At 34.6% G+C, this 19396-nt stretch overlaps 1 protein-coding gene across 2 annotated transcripts in view; it reads right to left on the bottom strand.

Annotated features, from left to right (window-relative positions):
- LOC144839611 (corticotropin-releasing factor receptor 2-like) overlaps window positions 1-19396 on the bottom strand; it is a 67939-nt gene that overhangs the window by 30194 nt on the left and 18349 nt on the right. Inside the window, exons 1-2 of one of the 2 annotated variants that reach the window (XM_078695046.1) lie at window positions 12405-12512; window positions 11733-12212 (exon numbers count right to left, since the gene is read on the bottom strand). In XM_078695046.1, the coding sequence (XP_078551172.1) occupies window positions 11733-11762 (30 nt within the window). In that variant the 5' untranslated portion in view covers window positions 11763-12212; window positions 12405-12512. Of the gene's footprint in view, window positions 1-11732; window positions 12213-12404; window positions 12513-19396 lie in introns of those variants that run through there. The other variant, XM_078695047.1, reaches the window with a different exon arrangement.

Below are 19396 nucleotides of genomic sequence, written 5' to 3'. Positions count from 1 at the left end.
GTATGTCTATTGTATAACAAGCCAGATGTGAATAAAGTACAAATTAATTTTAAAGATTGTCGTTATTTTGCACTTGGCAGAAGCTTATTGAGAGACAACATAGTACTCTGACCAATCGATCATCAGTGAAACACAAACACCATACAACTGACCCTCATAAATATTGGTACAGGGTTATATGAAACATATTTCCAAATACTGAGAGGTACGGTGTACTAATGTAAGAATCAGTTTGGACCTATAGAATACCCACAATAATAATGTGAAGTTGCGATTGCGTAATTGATATAAATTAACTATTGTCATTGGATTGATAGCTTTATAATGTTAGTGCTTTATTAGGTATAGGCTAAGGTCACTGAATAAGAGTAATTTGCCAGGTGTCACTAATTGAGATTCTATTACTTTATATCATCAGGTAAGGTCGATGTATAAATGCTTGACATCGGTTTAACAAGTATTGTTTTCTTTAGACAAGGTAAGCTGAATACTTGCTCCTCCCACTTCACGCATGAATTATTTAAACTAACTTGTCTCTTGTTTAATTCGGAAATTACGGGAACATTTGGATACGGTACTGAGAATCATAATGGTGTATTATGTAAAAACTATATGGGAAAATTCCTAAATACAGTGCCGGCCACATTGATTTGACGTCCATAACTTTTCATTAATCTTAAAAACAACTTCTGTGAAACAGCAGGTGCCAGTTGTCTAATTTAGCATAGGCCTACAGCTCCTTCTTATCATGTACACCCAGAATAAGCTTGATAAGCCCTCATAAAAAACATTGTATCAAGCAAACAAACATCAAAGAGAAGGCCTACAAAAACTGACCGATGAAACCGCGCACCTGCGAGCGTCTCCTCGAATAGTGTCGTCAGTGTTCATGATGATTCGTATTGAATTTATTACTTGTTTGATACGTCAACAATATTCTTCAATTAATGTATTTGTTGTTGTTTATCAGAAGTTGTAAATCGTTCAGTATTTGATGACGAATTAGATCAAGAAGATTAACTCACTGATTAAATACACAAGGCAGGTAATCGAGGGATCGTGCGTCGGCACGTTTGATATATACACTTTAAACATGTTTTTATTTTCTCCTAACACATTCTGCATATACCATACCTAGGAACAAAGCTTTGTTGACGCATAACTCTAGTTGACGACGCAACCTACAAAGCAACGCAATTATTTGAGCAATCCTTGAAGCGGAAGGGGGGTCATCCTGATTGGCCACATTTACTTGCGTTCTGTAATGTTTCCATTTGAACGCAATATTGAGTATGTACAATTAATGTAAACAGATGCGCATGCTAAAACTCTGCTTAAGTTATGACCTGTGACGTCATTGTTACATTAAAGGTCCGGGATATTTGAACTGTCTAACTCCTCATCTATCATCGTTTGGCAAAGACAGCCTATATTAGCAGTGTGATGCTCGAATGCATTACTTTGTCTTACACTAATAAGCCCACTACTTTAATACAATCAACAATAATGAGATTAAGTACAACTTTGAACACTTTTGTTGAACAGAACCCGGAACAACCGTGTTCGGGCTTACTTCCAAAATGATGATATGACAATTCTAATCAAACTGGTTAACACTGACGACAGGCATACGCCTGTATGCATTAAGGTTGATGATTCTTAAAAAGCAATTTTAATTTGAATTATTGCTCATTTGGCATGTCATACTTCAAGATATATTAAACTTGTGTTGTTGTTTATAACCGCAATACACGACCCTCATCAATAGTGCCTTCAGCATTACATATTTATTTTAATCGAACGAATATTTCAAATTAGATGTCTTCAATTATTACTTAATCGATAATCCGGGATTACCGAATCATCAGCGAAATTGTCGTCGGCCATCATCACATTGTTGATTACTGCAGTGTTCTGTGATGTAAACACGCGCAATGGCGTACGAGGCTATGTTGGTGACGAAAATATTAAAGAAACATAAAAACTTAAGAAATTAAAACCCCTTAAAACAAAACCTCTACTCTTGTTTAAAAAACACCTATTTGGTATTCGTGTATAAATAAAACGCACTACTGAAAACAACACACGTCTTTCTTTTATTGATTTTAACATTTTTTTTACGAGATTAATATTGCATGAAGAATGAATATAAATTTTTATTTCATAGTTAGGTCTACATTGTCAACATTACACACTATAGGTCTTGTGCCAAACTATATTGCTCAGCTGAGTCTGGATGGACCATACTCATAAAATATTGTTGAAATAAAGTAAACAATGAATGTGTTTGTGTTGTGTGTATTTACTACCAGTAACATAGAAGGCACGACGACAATAAATAACAATGGCGATGATATTAAATAATATTATTGGTGTCTGTCTGAAAATTTGGATATATCTTTAAGGAGAGGCCAATGATTGGAAAATAACCGTTTTAGAAAGGTATAATAACTCTAGGTTGTACCAAGGCAATCTAACTTAACTACAAGATAGGAACTCGTAACAGTCCTTTGATCTTATGTCTGGCTGCGACAAATATCAACAGTACTGTACATGTACATATTTCCGCGGCGAGCGGTGTCTGATAAGGGGGCGTGGAACTGATCGTGTCGCAGCCACAGATAAACCCTTTGATCTCCAGTTTGTTGATTTAGCGTGTTGTATAAACGGGCCCTTCAATTGCCTTGGTTGGCCAAGTCTTTCGGATGTCCATCATCATTTCACGAAAGGCATAACATACTGTACAACAGTGTTAATCGAAATAGAGTACCATTTAATGAAGGCTGGCACGTTTTATATAGTATTCCTTGAACCATGTTTTAACAAGTTAGGCCTCTGTTTATCCTATCATCAATCAAGTGCACACAGAAAGCTTTTATTTTTTTGGTCATTATTAGAATTTGAGTTTTTTTGTGATACTGTGTTTTGCATCCGAGATTTATCTATTCAACTAATGATCTTTGGCTTGTCAATATACGGGCACTGTATACTTACTTAAAGGACAACTTGACAGAGGACCATATTTTTACAACGTATTAAGGATGTACATATGATTTCAGAACAAGCTCGAGATTAAGGATATCGCCGCACGCGCTCGCCGTACCGCCGTCGCCGTAAATTGCTCTTGCTGTGACGTCACAGGTGCATCGCAAAATCTACTTAATGAGTCCAGATAGGCAAAAGAAACAATAAAAAAAATCAATATTTATATTTTTTACGATTTATTTACAAATGGTTTACTAGAAATTTTCACGATTTGCCAGACTTTGCCAGAAAACTCATGACGTAAATTTTGCGATGCACCTGTGACGTCACAGCAATTTACGGCGACGGCTGTACGGCGAGCGCGTGCGGCGATATCCTTAATCTCGCGATGGTTCTGAAATCATATGTACATCCCTAATACGTTGTTAAAATGTGGTCCTCGGTCAAGTTGTCCTTTAAGAGCTATCGATAACAATGCTGTCCAATGGCCTACATTGGACTGAATATTTTTTTAAAACGTAGCCTTAGAATTGAACAACCTTGGTGTTGATATTCACTCGTTTACGAACCTACAAACTTCATTAAAACTTTTAAAATTTATATTTATATACTGTAGGCCTACATATATTGTTAAAACATTGTTGAAATGATATTTGTAGTTTTCCCTTACAATAATATGCGCCTGCCTATAATATCGTATTATATATAAGATGAGAGTTAAAACAAATAATGATGATCTTTGTGAGTGGCCGGGGGAAATGTCAAAAACCTCTGCACGTTCTGGCAATATTCCATGTAACTGACGAAAGTATAAACCTTCCGGCATGGAATACGATTTGAACTACTGCCAATGCAAACAATTAAGCAATGCTATCATGGATAACGAAGATTAAAAGACATATATGTGACAAAATACATAGATAGCGATTTATGTAAATTAAAGGTATGATAAACTACAAGCGACTCGCAGTAACCTACTGAGATAAATTATGCACAAGGGTGTACAACTTTCGCCGATTTTTGCTACTGTATCTCTAATTTTTACATAATACAAACAGGCGTCACATGTATGATAATGTGACACCGTATAAAATAACAGAATTGCTCATTGACGATACTGGACAAATTAAGGCATATGTAGAGATACAGTACACAGAATTATTTGAACTCAAACCTGGTTTTTAAAACGGTTGTTTAAAAAACGGGGTTTTCTGGCACTAGAAATGGCACTTACCGTTTCAGAAAAAAAACCTTTATTATGAATGAAAATAAACCGATAGTTTGCAAACACAGGCTACACAAATAAATCAGAGTGATCTAAAATAACACAATATTATAAATCATCAAGGGCTACTGCAATTAACAAGAAATTTAATATCTGAACAAGTGGTTTGAAATAAACAAAAACACGTGAATCTTACTAAGTTCAATTCAAGAGTTTTCTTTCTATCTCATAAGTGGGTAACAAGTTAAAGCAAAAAAGCACAATTACCCAATGGGAGTAATAATGTTTGATGTTTTGTCCTTTTCATGAACCCATTATCTGAGACCAACGACAATCCCAGTCCACATTCTAGCCTACAAAATAGCACATTTTCTTAGGCCTATATTATACTATATAGTATTTACAGAACTTACATATTACGACATAAATTCATTATTCAAATGGAACCCATTTAGCAGATTTCATGATGAACGATATAGGCCTAAGGTAAGCAACCGACGACCAGACAGCGAATGTTATTAAAATGGTTGAATTGTAAAATATGGAAAATTGCCAATTTCATTAATAGAAAGGACCTTCCAAAACGACTTATTTCATTCCAAATGAAATACCAGATCAGACCAACATTCCTAAATGGTAGTTCTATCTATAGGCCATACAAAGTATTATAATTATATACAAATATTAAAGAGGTCATTCAACTCATGGCCACAAAATGTGCATTTTACGACTTGGTTTTACAGTTAATTTCTCATGAAAACAGTTAATTTCCTGGGCATAATCATCACCATCACCACATCGCCATCACACAACTTCCACGCACTTTGTGTACGGGGCGCCGCTACGGGACTCAAACAAGACGAGACACTGTCAGAAAGAAAGGTATTGATTCCTAACCTCGTAATCTGAACATGCTTGGAAACCAGGTAGAAAATCTAGAATCTCAGATGGCAAATATGGTGTATATATATATATATATATATATATATATATATATATATATATATATATATATATATATATATATATATATATATAATAATGGCGCCCCGTACTGTGCGCTATGGATAATATACACACTGGGTTGTTGTAGGCGTGGCTACACATATCTGTATTTTTATATAACTTTGTTTAATCTGTTCGAAGCGGACTATACTGTAGGGAGGCCTACCGAGTATAGTAGGGCTACAGTATTTCTAGAAAAATTCATCTTAACTGAATCTCACTTTTGTTTAATTAAGTCAACAAACAGCGATAATTACCATTTTATGGATGATAAAAAGTACAAAGAGAAAAACAATAACTAGCATAGGTTGGACGTTATAAATCACAAAGTGACACGAATTCAAAACAACGGATTGGCTTGGTTCAAGGTTGCTTTATGTGTGTCTCTTTGTTTCTAAAAATAGAATGAGAATATCTGAAAATTGTTTAATTTGGTTGTAAAACGTGATGTCCAATAAAGCTTGGTCCCGTATATACACACCAACTGGTGCGTGGAAAATTCAGCAATGCACACAATAGCGAATAAACATGAAAATAAACCTAGGCCTACTTTTAACAGAACGATTGCTGATAATGAAACAAATGAATTTAGCTGGGCCCGTATTATCTATCGGTATCTTAAACTTATTTAAAAATGCAATATACATTATGAATATGAAGCTTGGTCAATATTCCTAAAAAGTTCTCTAACTAACCATGTCGACAAAAATTAGAATTTGGTGTGAATCTTTTTTCCACTTTTATTTTAGGCCAACATGAAACGCTATCTTCTGTGGCTCACCACTTTCCAATCTGCCCACTTCTAAAATAATACATAAAGATTTCTATTGACTGGTATCATAATAGATATTTCCTTTTCTAATTTTATACGTGACCCAAGATGACCGGATTCCAATGTAGGAAATGGTAGTGCGGTTATTATCTACCCACAGCGGTAACTAATGTCCTTGTGTTATATCCTTCATATACTATTTTTAGAAAATAAAAAAGCGACACAAAATACGGATGCCACCGAGTTACTAGCTTTCCTAATTTAAGCTATGTTTACATATGCACTTTTCTCTCTCAATCGGAGTTACAGTTACGTGTTCAAACGTGTAATACAGAAGCGTTCTATCGAATTGCCTTGATCGAATGTATATACCTGTAAGTTATTAAAAACTCTTCGGTTATACCGGAGTAACATCGGAGTCTTATTGGAGTTAACGACGCGACAGGAAGGTAGAGAGAGTTAAACGATCACGCGAGTACAATACAGAATAAAATAACACAATCAAGTCCGATGTTACCGTACTCTGATGCAAGTCGGATTAGACTCTGTTTATGCACGCTTACTCTAGTGCGTGTGAACAGCCATATTTACATTTTTGTCTTCTCATAATCAAAGAAGTTAAAAAAAATTGAAGTAAGCGCAGTGTTCTGTTTTCTAATAAATTGTCACAAAAAGAAAATCGATTGGTGACGTTATAAAGCTGATTGAAATCTCGAGTTATCGTGTCTTCAATATGGGCCAAACCATTGAAAAGCACGCCCTCTGTTGATATTAAATTACGTGAGCGCTTATTATTGTTATCTTTCAGTCTATTGCCTTGGCGACTTCACTTTTCGTTAAATTGATTTTTAATTAAATAATGTTTAAAGAACAAATTGTTTAATTTAAAATTACGAACTTCTAAACAAATATTTACTGTGCCATTAAACCGATTTAATAGTACTTAAATTAGACTCTGAAGGAAGTAGAACAAATTTAAATCGGTATCTAAAAGTTATATAACAAGTACTAAAAGGGATCATGTCAAATTAGTGTACTGCAGTTACTGCAGTACCTACATTTTGTTTACTCTTTCACTTGTTTATGCATTGATTTAACAATGTGTTATGGGTATAACTTGCAGTTATTGCGTCATAAACTTTACACTTTACTTTACTACATTGAAATAAACTTAAACCATGTTATTGCAGTAAAAAAAATAGTTACTGCAGTATAATAATTTTAAGCAACGGTCCCTTATCTGACTTTCATATTTCCTCAAAAATATAATTGGCATTCCTTAAAAATGCTTTATTGTAATGATATTCTGGGGAAATATACTCTTTTTTAGCAATTGTTAAAAGTTACAAAGGTGCATTGTGCTTTCTACTGTTATTTGCTGATCCTGATTCACCTATTGTGTAAAAAATATTTCAGGTAAACCTCGAAAAGTTGAATGCAATTGAATTGGATAAAACCACTTTACAGCCAAGGCTGTTTATTGTTCATAATTGGGAGAGCGATAACACGTAAATGCTAGTTAAGGAATCGCAAATTTCTTTTTAACACCACTATACCGGTAATGGTTAAGATGATTAATTTTGGGAGCCGTTTTCATTGCATGATGGTTGTACAATGTGCAGGCTAATATAAACATCAAGAACGTTAGAACAATTAAATGTGTTTTAGTTGAATTTGTGACTGAGGAAGTGTTGACTAATGTGTGCTTCATTTTTAAAGAGATTCTTCTCTAAAGCTTGGTTCCCACTAGGACGCACGCAAGGACGTATACGCAACTCAAGCACAGTTCGAACAATTCATCGCTTGTAATAGGTCAAATCATTTACGTTTTACGTTGCGCTTACGTCCTTGCGTTGCGTCCTAGTGGGAACCAAGCTTTAACTCATGAACTTTTTAAAAAAATTCGGTATCATTTTAATTGATTGCAAAACTTTTGTTTATCATGTTTTATCGTATTTTAATAGTGTAATTTGAATATTTTTACTTGTTTTGCCAAGAACATTTTCGAAAACGTTGCACATATTGAAACATTACGTAACTATGCAAATTATAAAGTGAGAAGACGGTATACAGTACTTACTGGGCTAAGCTAAAAAAATACATTCTGGATAATGATTAACGGATTCATAATTGGGATATTGATGTCACTTCTTAAATGAATCTGAAACGTTTGCATGTGATTATTATACACATCGTCGTGAATACAAACTAGGTCTAAATTAAATTACAAATTATATCATAACGTCAATGTTTGGCAATATAGACCAACCAACCCTGTGTGAATAACTGATTTGTATTACAACAGATAAATCACTTCTTATCAAAAATTAAATGTGCTATAAGAGACGTATGTAATAACGTTTATAGTGTGGATCATTGTACCGTTTAATATCCGAATTACAAATTAAGTCTAATCACCACACGTAAATTCAAATGTACAGTAATGGGCCAATCATTCATCGGGTGGGTGTAATTAGTTGATTCTTTAAATTCTCAACATTAAACTATGATTAGTTGTTTGCCAAGTAAGAAATGAGGGATTAAAACAAATGAGAATGGTGCAAATTCACGACTATCAAATTAATTATTTATTTACGTTATTAAAGCATGAATATCAAAATAATTAATTAATGCAAATTAAATTAATTAGCTAATGAATATTCATGATATTATGTATCATTAATAATTAATATTCACATTATATTAACGTAATTTAATTAGTTAATATATTCATAAATATATCAAATGAATCAATAATTTCCATAAATAAACTAAATAATCAAACTCCTCCCACAATTTCACCACCTGGAGTAACCCGGTTTTTTCTCCATTTCTCTTTCATTGTTTAAACCTCCGCTCCGTTTACAAAAATTATTGTCTTTCAATTTATGCACGCGGTTATATAAATTGTTTTACGATCTTTTTGTTCGAAATTCTAGTTCCATATCCTAGCCGTCACAGATGCTGATATTAGATACCGTATTTGTAGTGTAATTTAAATTCAAGCTTATAAATGATAACAAAATGTCCAGAGATTGACTAGCAACTTTAAAATACTGATATGAAGAAACGAAGCTAAGCACCAAAAAAATGCAATTAATGAAAAGTACAAATCAAAGTAAAGTGGGGTCACACTAACATTCTAAACAAAAATGGAGGTACGTACCTGTACTCTAAAAAAATAACGTTATTGAATCCACGTGTAAAACGTGCTACAATTACAGTGTTTCTTAGGATCATAACATTTATTTGGTAAGAAAACAAACTGTTAAGCTACATGTAACTACATGCTGAATCGCCATAATCCGTAAACCAAATAACAATTAATATTTTAAATGGCCGTGTATCTACAAATAGCCGAATGACGGCAAATGTAATAATTTATTCGGAAATATTTTGACAGAAAAGAAGAAATGAGATCGTTGACAAAATCCGAACGTAATCCTAGATAAACGGTTACAGCATTAATTGGATTTGTGAAAGATTCTCTCATGGGATACAATTGAGTAAAAGGAATGAACTGTATCCAAGGACATAACGCCTAACATTCCATTATTATGCACTCGATCCACACATTGCAGTATCATGTCTTCTGACAGCAACCTATATCACATCAGATACTGTTATAGCCAGGAAAAGTGCAATTGTAATATAGATTGTATATATTTGCAGATACTAAGTATGGTATCGCCTATAGCGACGTTCAACATCCTGCAGTATTACGTCTACTGACGATCAACAGGACCACATCATAGCATATTACTGTAACTTAACCATATTATATCTCACTATACTCAGTATCCCACAGTATCTGGCACATGGTGTGGCTAGATAGGGCCTACAATTAGTAAATTAAATTTTCTATAAATGGTGCTGCTCAAGAAACCTAAAATTCATGGGATCCGATGGGGAATAATGATACTCTGTCATCAGACCATGTGTTCGGATGACTGATGCATTCTGAACTGGATGTCTTCAGATGACTGGATTTATTTTCATAATATAACTGCCTCTTAATTGGCTCTAAGGCCCGTTCAGATTTTAGTTATTTACCCGGGTAAGTTGGTTGTATGTACAACGTTACCGCTGCTAGCATGTACAAAAGTTACTATAATCGCTAACAAAATCTATTCTTACGTTTCTTTTATTAACATTCGCCCCAGGTTCAGGAAATACGCCTACTAATATTTATTTGCGAGGTTAATCGCTGGCCTACACAATTTAGCATGTTCTCTTTAATATTTCATCAATATACAATACGAATGTGTTGACCTACAAAGTACATTATTACCGTAATGTCCTTAATTAAATACTTATTAGCAATGGTACACAGACTAATGTTTATTGTGTAAACTATTTATTTCTTTATTTTTCCTTCTGTGGGAAACCCAAGGACTCCAATTGTAGTAATAGCCTCTGTTGGTATTGGTATTTGCTTTGGATTAAAGTCTAAAAACGATTTCACCAACATGCAAACGACAACACGATTCCGCTCGGTTTAATATCTGTTCTATTTTTAGCTCAAGTACAGTTTATGATCTGAATCAATTACTCAATGGAAATGTAAATGTGTTTATATTTGTATTGTATTGTTTATAAATTGTAATGTAATACACTTGCAGCCTATATATCGTAAATTTTACAGGTAGGAGGATTGTAAGTGTGGTAGGTCATAAATATATTCTATGCAACACGTGCCTGTCATTTCAGCGCAGTATAGTATTACACATATTAAATTATCGATTATAATTTAGGCCTAATATTATATAAAAACTCATATATTATGGTTATAATTACTTTTGATCACCGCACTGAAAAAGATGTTGTTGTGATCAAAATGCTCATTTTGTCTACACTGGGCCTAGCTATAGTACCGGTATTGGTTGCAAAATTCAAATTATATTGCATTAACTGAATACTGCTTAATCTATTCGTGGATTATGATAATATTCATTCACGGTGTTTGATTGGTGGAAACACCTCGTTTGTTCGCAAAGCTACATACGCGTGCACGAGGAACGATGAGTCGTTTTGATTAGTGCGCGATGTAAATAGTCCTAAATTCTGAATTTTTTACTTATATTTATTTTTTAAGATGTCATTGCAGGGTGTATCTTTTGTTTAAAGTGAAGAAGAATAAATGATTACTAATTATACTAAAAGTAGGTCATATAGTGATGTATTAAAATTTATCCTTACTAAACACACTAGGCCGTGATTTTGTGTTATACCCGTGACGTTCAGATACCATCGTCTGATGTGAGCTTGGCTATATAATACTAGGCCTAAAACCAATAGGTCTAAGTTTTATAAAATATTTAGCTTGCAAATGTCGTACACTGACACTTTCCACACAGTACTAATCGTTCCACCATTTACCATTGTTTTGCTTGTGGCACTCTCTATATGGCATGGCACTCGCGTGTATTATTCGTGCAGTAACACAAATAATTAATAAAACATCAATAAACTTTACTCTACTCGAGAATGTTAACCTTTGAGTTGCACGCGGAATATACACGTATTCAATAAATTGTAACATCGTAATTTAAACTTTTTTTAAACAAAATGTTTATTTTGTGAGTGCGTGCGTGTGTGGGTGGGTGGGCGTGGTTGGGACAGCTATATTAGTTGGGGCAGATACATTAGGTTGGGAGGCTTACACAGCCTAGAGAGGGGAAACCACTTGTCTGAACATTAATGTAGGCCTATTCAATATTTTGAAAGTAAAATGTAGGTACTTACGAATACATAGGTGATTGATGACAGCATCATGCCGGTGTTATACAAATCAATCGATTATTGGAAATAGTTTTCAATAACTCTTCAATCAATGAGGAGTGGCAGTGATCTTGTGATGAAAATTCACAACCGTAAAAACACAATGAACATACAATCTTCAGTAATATTATCGGCGTAGTGATGTTTTAATAGCAGTATATGTGCAGGCCGGCATTCCAACGCTACTTTAGCTCATAACAACGGTTATCAGACCCTGATAACGTCTCTTTTCCCCTGAATACAATAAACCACACCAGCTTTGTCTCTTTGTTTAGGCGATTATTATCCTAGCACTTCAAACATACAAACTTTCCTGCTGCGAATACAAAGTATACGGTTCCTTCCATGTGAACACGGTCAGTTCAGTAAATTGAGTTCAAATGGCGAGGAATTAAGGTAGTTCTCTGTGTGCTTAATACGTCCAGTCACGCTGTTTAATTAACACTGTAAAATAAACAAAGTCAAACAATATTTATGATTTCAATGCAACTTGTGGTTTTGAAGGTCGCAGTCTATTTACTCGTGCGCTCGGCTGGGTGTGTATATTTTTATAGATCTATAAATAGAATCCACGATAATATATACACAATTTTGATATATGAGCATGAAAAATATCATATTGGTAGTACAAATTACCTTGAAAAGTATAACAAATCCAAGTAAAACATTTGTATTCTCTTAAACAGTAATTTCCATATCGAACAGCCGTCCAGCGACAGAGGCGTTAGCACTGACTTATCGCTACTCACACACTAACAATGGTATAATCGCTAGCACTAGTTACATCTCAGAGAGAACTTCAAGGAGCATGCGCAGTTCTGATTGGTTAGTGAATGGGAGTGTCGAATTTATAAATATTTGGATTAGAAATAAACTAAAAACGGAGAGGTTAAAATAGGTTCCGCAAAGACTTACACTTAAAGGAAATTATGTAAGTGTATTATTTTGCTATTAATAGCTTTGATTATGCAGAAAAAAAGCTAAAAAAATGTATTCCTTAAATGTCACCATCAAAATAATGGAATCGACCGAGCTTAAAACTTCCAGAGAATTGACACCGTGTGTAAACCACTGTACGGTATGCATACAAAAGTTCAATAACCAACTTAAACTAACGTACATGCGCAACGCATGAGGTGGTCTTGGTTCTCCAATCGGATGCAGTACAAGGACGTAAGCACAACGCACGCCTTTAACCAATCCGACGCGATGGATCGTCCGAGCTGTCGCGTGTGTGTCAACTCAACCTACTTACGTTGAGCGTACGTAATTTCGTTGCGTAAGTGAATACCATGCTTTCGATTTGCGATGACCGACGACCAAACTACGTCATATTAGTTCACAATGTGCGCATGTGGAGATATAGGACGTGTGTCATCGCTCCTCACCTCGACATAGGCATGGTTTCTAGGTTCAGACGACCAACGACACGTCGATTGAAATGACCTCTGACCTAGGTTGGTCGCTGAATCCTCGGTCGACGAAAATCGAAATTCCTATTATTAGATCGTATATACACGTTGAATTCAAGATTCATATTGTGTAAAATCCCCAATAGTTAGGCCTACAGTAGCTCATAATCACAGTCATGTGTTAGCATTTAAGTTAGTTCGTGATTGAATTTCATCTGCGGAGATTATGCTTTTACACAGACTTGCGGCTTAATAATGTCATAATAGCATATGCGCGTTTACACGTAGTTATGGAATACACTGCTTGATATATTACCCGAACTCGTGCAAAGGTATATCGAATGTTACACGCGTATATAGCACGCGAGGCTAATAATACTTTAATCATGGTGTGTTAAGTTGAGCAAATTATACAATATATGTCAGCGTAAAAACACATGTTATGAAATTATTTTTTTGCTTGATTCACAATTACACAAAGACATATATGGTGCAACGCATGTGAGTTTACAAATCACAAGCGGCAGTTATGAAGATCCATTGCGTCGTCATTGGTCAAATTACTTGCGCTTACGTTCTTGCGTTGCGTCCACGTACGTGGGGACAGAGGTTTAAAGTATACTACTGGGTGACGCAACGACTGGACAAGTGTGAACTAGAAGGATTCCAAGAATTGTTTAACGAGTGACCGGTAAATGTGGTACAGTGTGGACAAGTAATGCACGTGTAGGGATTACAAGGGTAAAAAGACATGAACTCGGTCGCTGCTATACGCCAAAGTCCAATATTTATTACGTTACTATCTTTCTCCTAATGCACGAAACATTGCATTGCGCTTGTACCAAACGACGTTTTATCGGGGTTTTGCGATAATAAATCTAAATATAGCTTGTCGTAAATATAACCTAAAAATTGATTAGGCAAATGCACATGCCGTTATATAAAACGTCGATATTATTAATAGCATAAACTAAGATACGGTTGTTCATAAATACATGGCAATTGTTATATATATAACGGGATTCGTATAGAAAGACCTAACAACTCGGAAAAAAATACAAACAATGATACTATAGGTAATTGTGACAATACACAGCATATACTTTAATAAATGAAATGGAGCCTTGTTTCAATTCTATAAGATGTAACTACCAAAGGATAGGCGACATGAATTACTGGCTTTAATGTCGATAAATAATTGGACGACATGTGAGCCTTTCCATAAAATATTTCTTTCAATTTTTAAAGCTGAATTATGCTTTGATCCAAACTTTCGTCTATGTTTGTAGTGCATCTTCATTGTATTGTAATGTTCTCATTTGATCGGAAATATTCCGATATAATATATAAATATTCCGCGCCAAGCACACAAAGAATAATGTCAGCCACGTAATAAAGGGGAATAAATTAAGAGTCTATAGATTCAAACATTATTTATTACAAAGGAATACCATACAACACATGTTTCGCCCAACAACTACGCTCATTAAAACGTGATCAAAATTAAGTATTTAAGAACAATTGGCACGAATGCCGCCCCATAGTAATATTCATGAAAGTTTTAAAAAGATCTGGGGTCAGATTGATCAAACTTGCTTAGAAATTAAAGCATCTTAACTTTGTTAACTTAAGTCAGCTTTCAAAATTGCCTAAGCAAAAAATCTCTACATATGTATTTCTTAAAAGTACATTCGTAAAAAACTGGTTTGATAAAAAAAAAAGCTTCAGTTTTTTAAACATGAAATACCACCAGATCGTCGGAACTGTACCGATATTTCTCCAATACCATAGTAATGATGTTTCACATGTATCGCCGGTAACATTATAACCTAACCTTATATAGTAGTAGTACATGTTATTATATAGGCCTATATTACTGTATATACCCACCAGTGGTATATAGAATATTCCATGAACTGGGCAAATAATTGCCGTATGTGAAGATAAAGCACCTGCGAGAATCGGGTAGGCCTACACTTACTGGTACGCAGGTCTTGTCACGTTTACACGCGAAATATTTTCAAAATTGTGTTTATATTATTACATATTTATAATAGGCCCATGGGGGATGGTGAAATACTCTACATGGGCTTTAGTGCGAAAAGAGAAATACTGATCAACGCCCACCGAGTACGATTTGTTTATACTGTAGTAAGTAGAATTATAATTCTGTATATAAATTAATTATCATTGTATAATGAACATCGTGGAATAAACATAAAAATAAATGTAAAAGCTGTATTGATTGGTTTTGGATAATTCATGATATAAACATGATTATACCAAAGTGAAGTGTGGATAATTAATGATACAAACATTCGTAGTATAGAACCATAGCATCCAGGTACGTGACACGTGACAAGGCGTGGAAGATAGAACTGCAGTATTACTTTTATACATATAACATCCAGGGTAACATTACTAAATCATACCATTCATTTACAAACCTCATATTTTGTGGCGAATATATTATGGGGAAATAATTAGATGTATTACCACAGAGTATAATTACTCCACGGCATTATACATTTCACAATGCAATCGAGTTTCCATTTAAGTTATGTAAATAAGTATCCAGGCCAAAAAATGGTTAAAGCTACACTCACACTTTTTCTGTTTTACGGAACGGAACACGGCGCCGTGTTGTTAAATAATGAAAAAATAATAGAATTTAACGGCGCCGTCTTTCGTTCTAAATTTGTGAATGTATAGGGCTATTACGATAGACGTCTAGATGCAGTAATATTTACCGAATGAATTAACTGCAACGTATATTAGAGCAGGGAAGAGTTAATAACTTTTCCCTGATTAGAGTGTACAGTTCACTATGGCTTCGTTAAGTTTGTTTCCCGGAAGTACGCGCAGCACAAGCCACAATGTACACGTAAGTATTTGTCCAATCATAAGCAAAAGTTCCGATGATCCGATTTTCTGATTGGTCAAATTTCCGCGCGTAAACTTTCTGGTAGAAATCAAGTTTTAACTTGTTTTAATTGTAACAACAAGAGAGGCAAGGCAATGCAATGTTCAATACAAAACTACTGTATAATCATTAGAAATATCTTTAAAATATTATGCTTAGTAATAGTTTTTAGTTGAATCTATAACAACTGTGGCATAATAATAAAACAAAAAACAGTGTAGCAATATGCACCTGCAACTGAAATTACAAAGAAGTCCTAAGGCCTAGTAACAACTCATTAATTAATGAATAACCAACAAACAGGAAAACAAAACTACATCGCGGTAACTATAGCCCAGTGAGTTTGGTTACGTAAAGGTGATTATTTTGAAATATAATCTCATGAAATATTATATTTTGTAAAGTTCCAGTTCCTTGAAGCAAATCATGATCATCGATGCGCAGAATATCTATTCATAAAAAATAAAGAAAGCAAAAGCAATTCACATCCTATGTATAGATTACATGTACGAATAGGTGTGTGTGTGTCATAGGCCTGTAAACAGGAGGTAGGAGCATACGTTGACAGGTAAAGTGTGTGGGTATGGAACGCCAGAGCGGACATAAATATATTAAGGCAACACATCTACGCGCGCATGTTTATTCGATGGGTGCTGTATGTTCTCCCCAAGGTACCTCGATATTCTTATGTCCGCATTAGCGTGTCATAAGTGAATATAGAAGAATGAAAACGTGGGTGGGGGTATGAGGCGTGAATTGTGGGAGAAGTCCTACTCTCAGCAGGCATACAAACAGTATCTTAGGAACTTAGTAATTTTTAACATCTATATACCATAATAAATAAAAAATACCCCGACCTGTGAGATATTTGTAATATTCACTCTAAAATCGAAAAGATCAAACGTTGCTTTGTACTATTAAAAGGAAAATCATATCGACTTGCTTGCACAATCTATTCATGCCTATAAGCCGCAACCGACGCAGCTTTGTCTACAGCGATTTCTTAAAATAACTCGCAGGACTCGCAACAATACCCGTTTTTAATCTCTTTACCAATCTACAATAAAAGTATACAGTACAATAAAGTTATGCTTTAGACATTCATTTATAATGCATTCGCATCTGCTGTGGTTTAAAGCTCGACAGCATGATATATTATGTATTGATTATGCTTATTGTTATTATATTATATTAACATTGATAGGAATATTAGGAACTCCATCGACAATAACCGTCAGAATTGAGTTGTAAATATTACCGTGGCATTTCTTAAATAATTGACCAACTTTAAGAATTGTGTTACGTTTGACAAGTAAAGGCACAAATGGGAAATAAACGTTGAGATGTTGTTAAACAGACATACACGTACAACATGATAACCTTAATTATTCATGTACTACCTTAACACACAATATACGATGTTATGATAAATCGACAAAAATGCTAGAATGATAATGCGCGGCATTTATATATAATCTGACTGAAAGAGAAAAATGTCGAGAATGCTTTGAAACCACTAAAATGATTGCGATAACATAATAATAAATAAAAATACTAGAATACAAATGCAAGTGAGTGCTGAGATATCTGGATAAAAGAAAATACTAATTTGTAGAAAATGTGGACATTCACTGAATTTGACAACCGTAGCCTGAATAATGATTTCATCCGTAGAGAGCGAAAGCGTAAACTTATAGCCTAGATCGTCTTAGGCCAATATTTTGTAGTCAAACAATAACCTTTCGGTTCTGAATGTTGTATTGGTGTATGAAGCGTGACGGGAATCAAATTGCTGTGCAAAATACGAATAGCTGCTCACATCAATTACGCCGTCCAGTACTATCACGTACTAATCCAAAATAACGGCAAGTTAAATTCAGCCGAACTTACTTAAAACTACGACGACCAAACATACATCGATCCACCCGTACAAGCACTGAACACAGGAATCAAGACAGTGTACGCTGTTGTACTGTACGTTACGCAACCATTGCTATAAGTTATTCATGCAAACAAGTAACTATGGCGCCATCACAATCCTCCGAGATTTCTCTATTCTTAATCCTGGTATCAAAGGGATTTTGTCTACATTTTTTTTCGACATTAGCTTTTGAAACATCCAGTTTGCTATCCATATTTCATTCCCCCAAGAAGAATCGTGTTTTTAAAATCTGGTGTAAAGCTCGATGTACTGGTACATCTCATCCCAGTCGTTGTTGACAGACGAATGTTTGGTACCCTAGGTAGCTAAACTAAACGTGGGCCAGAAGTTGAATTTTTATTTTGAATTTTACTCATATTTTGCTATTGCACGTATCCATCAGAGGTGTATCAAAGGCCATAATTGTTCTGGGAAAATTTTCAACTGCATTTGAAAACCACTGGAGTGGAGAAAGAGTCATATAGAAAGCAGATTATAACTACACAATATATATTTTTAATTTATATAAAAGATAACTTACGAAGTATACAAAGTGATGCATGATAGTCAATTCCGGAAATGATTGCTCTGGTCTACAATGCATGGTTTCCGGAAAGTCCGGTATAAATTACCGTGAAAAAAAATGTCGGCATAATTTAGGGCCTTATCATCACTTAGAACGAATAATATCACTTTTATCAGTAAAAAAAATAGATACCGTACGTTTTCTACGAACGATAATCTTCCAGAATAAAATGTGCGTATACTTCCTTGTATATAATAAAACATATAATGTTTCAATACATTATGTTATATTTTCTGTACGTAGTCTATATAAAGCTTGAGCCATGTTACTGGATACATGCCTACTAATAACCGTACGTTTGAAAACGTACTACATCCTATATTCAGTGCGTTTCGTCTTCCACGAAGATGAAGTTCATCACCGAATTGACAAGTTCAGATTCTGACAGATCTTTTGACGTAAATGCTTGCTTTGACGGGATAATGATGCATTCAAGCAAGCTGTAGTAAATGTTAAAAGGATTATATACTGTTTGCTATCACTTAGTATCAATAAGGTCTTAAGAGGGACTCGAAGGTGTTGGGATATTACCATACAAGTGACAGATAATCCAATCTATAATCCCATCTATAATCCCATCTATCAGATATGGAATCCATTATACCACTAAACGTAATCACGTGCTTCTTCGCTGATTCACTTTCTTTTAAAAAATGATACTAGAGTTACATCTATTGTCATTCATGACATAAATCGTACCGCTTACAACATTAATGTTGGATGAGTATAGCTTCTTCAAGGCTTGTTCCCATAAATTATTACAAACTAATTCAAAACAAGAAGCTT

This window comes from Antedon bifida, chromosome 4, assembly GCF_963402885.1.
Source record: "Antedon bifida chromosome 4, ecAntBifi1.1, whole genome shotgun sequence".
Classification (NCBI taxonomy): domain Eukaryota; kingdom Metazoa; phylum Echinodermata; class Crinoidea; order Comatulida; family Antedonidae; genus Antedon; species Antedon bifida.
The sequence above is the reverse complement of the archived record's forward strand: the minus strand, read 5'-3'. Positions and strand labels throughout refer to the sequence as shown.